The sequence below is a fragment of the Trachurus japonicus genome, chromosome 16 (genome assembly GCF_045865225.1).
Source record: "Trachurus japonicus isolate A0001 chromosome 16, Traja_1.0".
Taxonomy (NCBI): domain Eukaryota; kingdom Metazoa; phylum Chordata; class Actinopteri; order Carangiformes; family Carangidae; genus Trachurus; species Trachurus japonicus.
The window spans coordinates 16,112,671-16,121,733 of NC_140922.1; the positions used below are offsets into that span (position 1 = coordinate 16,112,671).

At 40.8% G+C, this 9,063-nt stretch overlaps 2 protein-coding genes across 2 annotated transcripts; both read left to right on the forward strand.

Moving 5' to 3' along the window:
• The first annotated feature begins 1,797 nt into the window (after positions 1–1,797).
• fabp4b (fatty acid binding protein 4b) lies at positions 1,798–2,738 on the forward strand. Its single transcript, XM_085802119.1, has 4 exons — positions 1,798–1,970; positions 2,069–2,244; positions 2,364–2,465; positions 2,592–2,738. Exons 1-4 carry the CDS (start codon positions 1,898–1,900, stop codon positions 2,640–2,642), a joined length of 402 nt encoding a protein of 133 aa, XP_085658245.1. The 5' UTR covers positions 1,798–1,897; the 3' UTR covers positions 2,643–2,738.
• Positions 2,739–4,270: 1,532 nt separating this feature from the next.
• fam8a1b (family with sequence similarity 8 member A1b) lies at positions 4,271–7,652 on the forward strand. The gene is made up of 5 exons (XM_085802120.1): positions 4,271–4,743; positions 5,504–5,624; positions 6,347–6,470; positions 6,576–6,715; positions 6,825–7,652. Exons 1-5 carry the CDS (start codon positions 4,275–4,277, stop codon positions 6,967–6,969), a joined length of 999 nt encoding a protein of 332 aa, XP_085658246.1. The 5' UTR covers positions 4,271–4,274; the 3' UTR covers positions 6,970–7,652.
• The last annotated feature ends 1,411 nt before the right edge of the window (positions 7,653–9,063 follow it).

Here is a 9,063-nt window from a genome sequence, read left to right on the forward strand (position 1 = left end):
AGTTTTGATAGATCCACTGCAATTTAAAACAGTCTTTGAACTCTCCATTCCTGTGCACTATTTGTTATGAAGTGATGCAACAAATAGGCCTATGTTGCAAATATTCATATAAATGAATAAATGTTATGTGAAATGATATGTAACGAATACATAGGCGATATTTACTTTTGAGAGAAGATTCATCTCATTGTTTACTTTTTGTAAAATCTGTTTGATTTATTTAACAGTTGACACTAACAGAGTCCCTATATGTAGCAGGCTACTGTTTTTATCTGCTTTTCACAGGCGCCATCTACTGGTTAAAACCAGTACTCAGCCAGAATAGAAGTGACGTTTGGTATCAGAGTATCACACTTGTATGTAAACTCTTAGGGAGTTATGGGTAGCAATAAGGTTAAAATCAGAGGCAACTCAGCTGCATTTCAATGTTATTTATAATACCAAATCTGTAGATTAAAAAAAAAAAAAAACTGTTTTGTATTCAGATTCCATCAGAGTGCCCCAGGGCTGCAACTAACTTTTAATCTTCATTGTGGGCTAATCTGCCATCTATTTTAATCAACAAATATTTTTTCCCCAATTAAAACATATTAAAGGGTTAGAAAAAAAAAAAAAAAAAAAATCCCACCCAGACCAAGGATGATGTTAAACTAAATTATCTTATCTCGTATATGAGACATTGATATACTGTACATGTTTGAAAAATAAGTAAATGATCTATCAAAGTAGTTGTAAATTAATTTCCTGATGACCAATTAATCAACTAACCCTGCAGCTGTATAGTGGTCTGTGACTGCAGTCTTAAAGAGGCTAAATTGTAAATTGTGATAATTTACCTGAAAAACCATAAAATCGTAATTGAGCATGGTATAGAATTAGGATAATGCTTATTGATGACGACTTGTCAATTTAGTCCATTTCATATTACATGAATGATGCATATGCTGTCTTGGTAATCTGTCAGGCCAGTCTTGAGTTGACATTGATTTTACTCTCCTGGGTGATTCTGCTGAAAGAGATTCCCTCATTTGGTGTTTTGATGATTTTTATGGAGTGGAGGTGTTCAACTGGTTTGGGATCTGTTGACAGCAGAGGCCACATTGATTATTGATTCACATCAATATCATGCTCATCAAACCATCCAGTGACCCCTCATGCTCTGTGGATGGGGGCACAGTCAAGTGAAAAGAGACCAATCAGAAAATGGGAACTAATGCATGAGCATCACTGTAATGGTGTCTTCACTGCAGATATAAAAAGGCCTACAGATGTCCCTTCAGTCTCAGTTCCTGTTGCAACATGATACCGTTAAGCAGTCTTTGTGAATTAAGCTTTTGCCATCTGTGCCCCAACAATGAAGCTTATCTTTCAAAGCCACTCAGATACTTTTCTTTTGCCATCTTAATACAGAATCTGAACCCACTGGGTCTGAACAGCATACCCCTATTATTAGAGGCTGCTGCAGATATTATTGTTGTAAAAAAAAAAAGAAAAAAAGGGGGAAAAAAAGAAGAGAGAGAAGGTAAAATGTCTCCATCTTTCCCCCTGCAGGAGCCAAACACAGTAAATCCTATCAGGCCACATTATTACAGCACTCGATCACCTGAAGTCAGCAGACCCGGGCTAAACTCCCATTTCACTGCAATCAAACACACACCATCAAAATCTGATTTAAAGACACGCCCCCCTCTAATCTGCCCGTTTCCATGGCAATGCGAGTGCCCGCGCGCGATTGGTGGGCCCTGATCAAACACGTGCTCGACCAGGCTTTAAATGTGAAGTTTCCTCCTGGCGCTTCTCTCTTCGCTCTTCACCAACGGACCAACATCTTTTTGTGTTGTGTATTTTTTGTTGTGTTTGTTGCGTTGCACACCCCTCCTTCACCTTCACCGCCACCATGGTTGAGCAGTTTGTCGGAACCTGGACTCTGACTGCCAGCGAGAACTTCGATGACTACATGAAGGCGATCGGTGAGTTTGGAAAGAGAGAATATAATCTATTGTCAAAGAAAATCCATTCATTCATACATACATGCACTGCATCCTAACTCGGCCTCGTTGCATTGAAGGTGTGGGCTTCGCAACCCGCCAAATGGGCAACATGGTGAAACCTAACCTGGTGATCAGCGTGGATGATGCTGGGAACATTTCTATGAAGTCTGAGAGTACTTTCAAGACCACCGAAATTAAGTTCAAGGTGAACGAAGAATTTGACGAGTCGACCGCAGACGGCCGACAGACTAAGGTGGGTTACTGTTTGTTAGTTTGTCATCACCTGTAAACACCTGCTCCATTCATTTACCAGCGTTATTTAATGTTTCTGATCAACCCAACTTGCTTCTCTGATCAACCCTTTTATTTAAGACCACCGTCACATTTGAGAATGGCAAACTCGTGCAGAAACAGACGTGGGAAGGCAAGACAACAACACTGGAGAGAGAGATTCAAGATGGAAAACTAACAGCTGTGAGTAATCAACTGATGGTAGAGATGCAGACCTCTGTGCATGCATTCCTATTGGCTGTATTTGCATTTAAAGCTGTCTTTGTCTTTGAACTTGCTGCTGACATTTGAACATTTTTGTCTCCGCAGAAATGTGTAATGGGTGAGGTTGTTGCAGTGAGGACCTATGAGAAGGTTTAAGTTGCTAAACGCCAAAAGCTGCTGAGCCTGGACCTCTGTTCCATTACCAAACATCAAATGCACTGAGTTATTGCCAAACATGCCAATAAAGTCTGACTGTAACACTTCAAATGGTTGTGTGGCTGGTTTCTCTTGGGCATGTGGGTTTAAAACATCATCACTTGAGCACAACTGTTCAATGCAACACTTTAGTCTGGATCATACTTGGTCTTTGCTAATGCTATAATTGGTTTCATTGTAAATTATCACCCGTCAGCTTTAGTGACCATCTATTGACTAAACACCCTGCAAAAAGTTAAATCTGCAAGACATGGGCAACATGGGAGGGGAGTACAAAGGAACCTTTGTTCAAGGAAAAGCAACATGTCTATATAGCTGGGCTGACCTCTTAATGACAGGGGAGGTGGGGAGACCAAATCCCTGCTTGGGGTTATTGTAGTGACCTCATTTGTGCCAGACTCGATGCACAGACATGGAGTTCAAGCAAGTGCACATAATTTCTTTTAATTAGGGTCCTTTGGGCAGTAGGTTGAGGCCCAAATCCTCAGGGATTTCCAGGATTTTGTGAATGACTGTGACCCCGGGTGGTACTCCAGCAACAATGAGTACAGGCTAAAGCTGATTTCATTGGCTTGAGTGCCACATCGTGTAAGACTGTTGCTTGCAATGTGCACGTGTCTGACAAATGCGATTTTACAGTTTTGCAAAAATTTACATTTTTCAGTTTAGCTTTTTTGGTGTTGAAAAATTAAAGTTTATAAACGTATGAGAGACAATCTGTGCAGGACAATGAGTTCTCCAAAACTCATGTCAGATTTTTGAATAACCTATTGTTTAGGATTAAGCTTATTTGGCTTTAGGACCCTGGCCTCCCAATGAAAAGGTTTTATCCCTTTAAACACAATCACACCATGACTGAGCCAATTAATTTTTAGAAATGGTTCAAGTTTGACTTCTTTGTTGAAAAGATCCTGTGGCTAAACAAACAATCTTAATTATGACATTGATGATAATTGTTGACATATTAAAGAGATACAAATGAAACTGTTGGCTGCAACTTATCTACCCATTATTGAATCAGTAATATAGCAACAAATATGACAAAATAGCAGATTAATCAGAATTCTTCTCTAATCAAGGTTAATGGTGCTCCACTCATAACCTTGTACTAATTAATACAGCAACAATCAGGGGTGGTCTCGTCCAAACAAAGGCAAAAGTAACATTATGAAACTCTTTGCTGCATTATTCCTGATTTGAATTATTACATAATGTGAACTTGAAGACCCCAAATGTCATAATTTCACTGCAGCCCTTTACACAGTCTGTGCTGCGGCCTGTACCTCGCAGAAAAGCTCCCCCCCGCGGCGGATGGTTGTAATAGCAGGGAAAGATTGGACGATACCACTTCATCCCCAAAAGACGGGGGGGTGGCATTTTATCATTAAACGGGCATAACGTTTCTCATAGTTTGTGTGCCCTCGATCACAAAGTATGTAACAATGTAAAATCAAGTACAAACAGTAACAATAATGTTAAGCGACTATAATGTTTACTTTACAGCCATCTTGTCTTTGCCGAGATGAAATGCTCCCAAATGACGTTGTACCTGCCGCGACGTCACCATCAAACATGGCTGATCAGGAAAATACAAACATGGAAGTCGATAAGGAAAAGAATGAACCTTTTACCAACAAAGTTAAGCCACTTTTGGACGAAGTAACCCAGAGAACGGGCAACCAAAACAATGTCGAAAGTAAAAACTGCACCGAGGAGAGCCGCGCCACGGTGGAGTACTGCGAGAAGCTGCAGGCGTGGATGTGGCAGTACTACACTGGCTATGTAAACTGGCAGAGCTGGCTGGCGGCGTCAGCCATGTCCTACCCTCATTATTTACATTCATCCAGCGGGTCGTCGACGGAATCTCTCGATTTCAGCTCCCAGCACTGGTACAATAGTCCGTTTGGTCTTCCGCTGTCGCCTTACCCACCTGCCGTCGCCTCCTCCTCCAGCAGCCGGGGAGGGGAGGCTGCAGGTGGGGCTGCAGTGCCTGTTCAGCCGCAGCAGCAGCCGCAGGAGAATGGAAATGTACAGAGACCAGGTAAAAAAAAAAAAACCCTACTGGTTTTAGTTTGTCAAAATGTAACAGTACAACCACCTAGACTCTCTGTGCAACAGTCACGCGACAAGCACACCTGTAATATGGACACCCTGTGTCTGTCTACTGTGTTTGGTTTGGGTCTTTCCTGTGGTTTGGGCTAGACCACTTTCTACTTAAAGGGAAGCTATTGTTGGTATTATCTCGAATGATATTATAAATAGTTATGGCATATATTTCTGGTTTTGTAACGTTTCATCATGACAGTATCCATATGTTCTACAAATACCTCGACCCCATCTCCTGTGCAGGGGCATTGGCCATTCAACTTTTCACTTACATGTATTTTTCTTTTTTCCAACATGGTGGTCTGCACTTTACAACGTGATGTTCTAAATACTGCTTCAAAGCTTTGTGCACTATGGCGAAAATTATTGTATAATTGTGGCAGGGGAATAATACAAACTCCCTGTACATGACCAAGATACTAGTAAATATTGAGCCCTCCCTCATTGAACACTTGGAGGTGAAGTGCAACGCTGACTGCCAGTGCCAGCCAACCATGTTGTATCCTTCATGGGCTCTCTGGCTGCTTGTGGCTGCAAATGAATGACAGCCTCCGTAGAAGAGTGGATACTGTCAAAGCAACATATCTTGTCAGTGGTGTTGGAATTACATGTTGAATATTCACAGACCTTTGTCCACATACATTGTATACTGTGCTTGTCTTGACTTGAACTTTGCCTGTTGTGCTGCTTTCCAGGACGCGAGTATAGCATTCCTTCACCTCTACAAAGACTCTTGGCTGAGATGGTGGATTTCTTCATTTTGTTTTTCATCAAAGCAACTATAATCATCAGTATTATGCACCTCAGTGGAATCAAGTGAGTTTATTTGATTGAGTTAAAGGGATAGTTCAACATTTGGGCAAATCGGCCAATTGCCATAATCCCTATAGTTATAGTAGTACGTTCGTTACCTTTAATTGTCGGTGCAAGCTATTTTTTGAACGGCGGAGCAGAGCTATACTATGGAAGCTAATGGGATTTCTTGGTTTCCCTCATCAAACTCATCAAATACACAATCCAACAACTCCAAAACGCTCTCGTGGACAAGTTGTGACCTGCACATTCACCACGCTATGAGATAATAACAGAACGTTACGAGACAGAGTTGTTTTCGAGGCAAATTCATGCAAAAACACTGATGCGCATTCCCGTCCGGGGCAGTTTTTCGGCAGTTGCCTAGAAAACAACTCCGTCTCGTATCGTTCTGTTATTATCTCATAGCGTGGTGCTTGCAGGTCACAACTTGTCCACGAGAGCGTTTTGGAGTTGTTGGATTGTGATTTGATGAATTTGTTGAGGGAAACCAAAAATCCCATTAGCCTCCGTAGCGTAGCTCTGAGCAGCTCACGGCTCTGCTCCACCGTTCTAAAAATAGCTTGCACCGACAATTAAAGGTAACAAACCTACTCCTAAAACTATAGGGATTATGGCAATGTTGAACTATCTATCCCTTTAGGTAAGATGGTAATGTTGGTGTGGTGGCAAGCATGTGTTTGGATAAGTATTTATCATGGGCACGTTTTCCTTTTTCTTCCCAGGGATGTTTCCAAGTTTGCAATGCATTTCATCGTGGAAGAAATAGATGAAGACACATCGATGGAGGAGCTACAGAAAATGATGCTCGTGGCACTAGTGTATCGGATATTAGTGTGTTTTTATGAGGTAAGCTGAGGTTGAACAGTGATTTCAACCTGGTCCCTCAGCTGTTTGTATTTAAATTGTTGAAATAGCCGACAAGTAACAGCTCCTTTCCCTGTCCCTCTTCAGATCGTGTGCATCTGGGGAGCAGGAGGAGCCACTCCAGGGAAATTTCTCATAGGACTCAGGGTTGTTTCATGTGACTCGTCAGTACTGGTCCAGCCTAACAGGGTGCTTGTAGTGCCAGCAACTAATGTCTCTCTGTCTGCGTGAGTAGTCAATATTAAAGGTTATCCTTCAGAGGTTTCATAACAAATGTAACCAGTCTCAGATTCACATCTTGTATTGCAACCACTGTCTTTGTCTCTCTTTTCACAGATCAACTGTTCGAGCCTTGAACAAGAACTTCTCTATTGCCTTCTTTTTCCCAGCCTTCATCACACTTCTGTTCTTTCAGCACAACAGGACTGTGTATGATATGGTAGCTGGTACAATTGTTGTGAAGCGCTCCAGGGCGAGATGACGCTGAAGAGCCCACAAGAGGGTGTCACAATAACGCTGAGCAGGCACTGTGTGATGTTTTCTGAGAGCTGCCAGCAGAGCTCCTCAGACACCGAGCTTTCAAGGTATTGTCTGATCATGCGGGAGCATTATGATGTTGGCAGAGGGGTTAATACACATCAGTATGAACAATTTGAATTCCCTGCAACTTGGTTTTTTGTTTTTTTCTCTGACACATACTGTATTTCCGCATGTATTTCTACATGCTGCTTTCAGAATCTGTTCCTGTGCCAAATGTGTCTCCTCTGAAGACAGGATAAATTATGGTATATGCTACCTTTTCATTAACACAAGATTTGCCTCTTTGTAAATACTCTTCCAAACTAAGGGTGAACGTTTTGAGTCACTCTGTATTTAAGTTTCTAATCATGCATACATGAGATTATACTTGCAGTATAACTTTGTATTAAAAACTCTTAAGAGTTTTATGCTCAGACTTTTCAGTTTTGACCTGTCACCACTTTTTACAGCTGCTGTTATACTTTGGTTGAAAAGCACATTTAAATGTATTGAAGGGAAGTGCAAACCTGGACACAGCTGCTCTTCCTCTACTCTGACTGAAGAGTTAATGTATTATGCATTTTATGTGATTAACTGTATTTTGCATTTTAGAAGACTGAATGAAACCACCACTTATTACCTGCATGCTTGAGGTGTCTGTCTGTGAGAATTATCAAATAGCCAGGAAACAGCTAACAATGTTCTCATACAATTCAAGAGGCCACATTTTGTTTTGCTAATTTACACCACATTAACTCCTGTAATGTGCTATTACTTTTGGTATCTGGTATACAGTATGTGGTGGATGCATACATTGGCTTCAAAAACATTCACATCCCTTCATTTTTTATGCTTTTTTATGTTGAAAATTAATTATAATATAATTATTATAATATAATCATTTTTGCCCAGCAAAAGAAATCAATTATGACAACCAGTTTCTTTCCATGAGGCACCACCACCATCAAGAATGCAGCAATTTCCATGTTTTCCTGTAGGAAATTTGCTATTATCCAGGGGATGAGTGATGCACAAGACGTTAGAAGTCCTTCAAATGCCAATTGACTGACTTAAGGAGGGGTGTCATATGCCTTTTGCTCTATTTACACTTTTATACTCCATTGGCACCATACAAGCCTGATCCCCTCCAGCAGGTTCTCCATCTCTGCAGAGGGATGTCTGATCTCTGTTAGGGTACTTTGGTTCTCTGCCTGTGTGTCTCAGTGTGGTCGTAACATTTGCTTTCCATTCCACAATTACTGAGGTTGCAATGCTGCTGAAAAAAAAAACACTTTGGAAATTATTTTCTTCTCTTACTCCATTACATTTTTTTGATGGAAGAGAATAGTTGAACTTCATGGCCTGGTTTTTGTTCTGAAATGCAGTGTGACTATACAGTATGTACCTTATAACCCCATAAAGTCCAGTCAGTTTGGAGGCCACAGGTCTAGGTTGTAGACACATTGCATGAACGCAGGATACACCTGACCACAGCAAAGGGTCAGGCAACTTTTGTTAAGTAGATTTCCCAAATCACCTAAGTCTGAGAGACTGATGGGTTTTCTTTTCCCTTTTCAGTGTATGTGATTATGTAGCACTGCATTTATGGTAACATTAGGACAGGAGGTTTAACTTTTTTTGCATATTGCTTTACCGATTTATTCTAAGGCAGTGTCATTATGAAAATGGCGCATTCATTGAATCAAGGTCTCAATCATTTACCGCTCTCAGTGTGACTGATTAGACGAGACAGATCGTGACGGTTCATAGGGTGATTTTCTGAAGTACAGTAATTCAAGCTGGGTAATGAACTCTACCTCCAGTAAAAACTTGTTAACATGTTATAAAATATATTGTTGTTACATATACAACCAAAATAATTAGCCTCAGAACATAATCACTGCAATCACTGTTGAATTACTGAAATTGTAAAAATAGAAAATTACAGAGCACAGTGATCACCTTTTTCTCAGTTACAGGAGTTTGGCTCCACCTAGTGTATATGTTGATGATTAATTCACATTTGTCTGGAGGATTGCATCAACTGCTGTGGTAC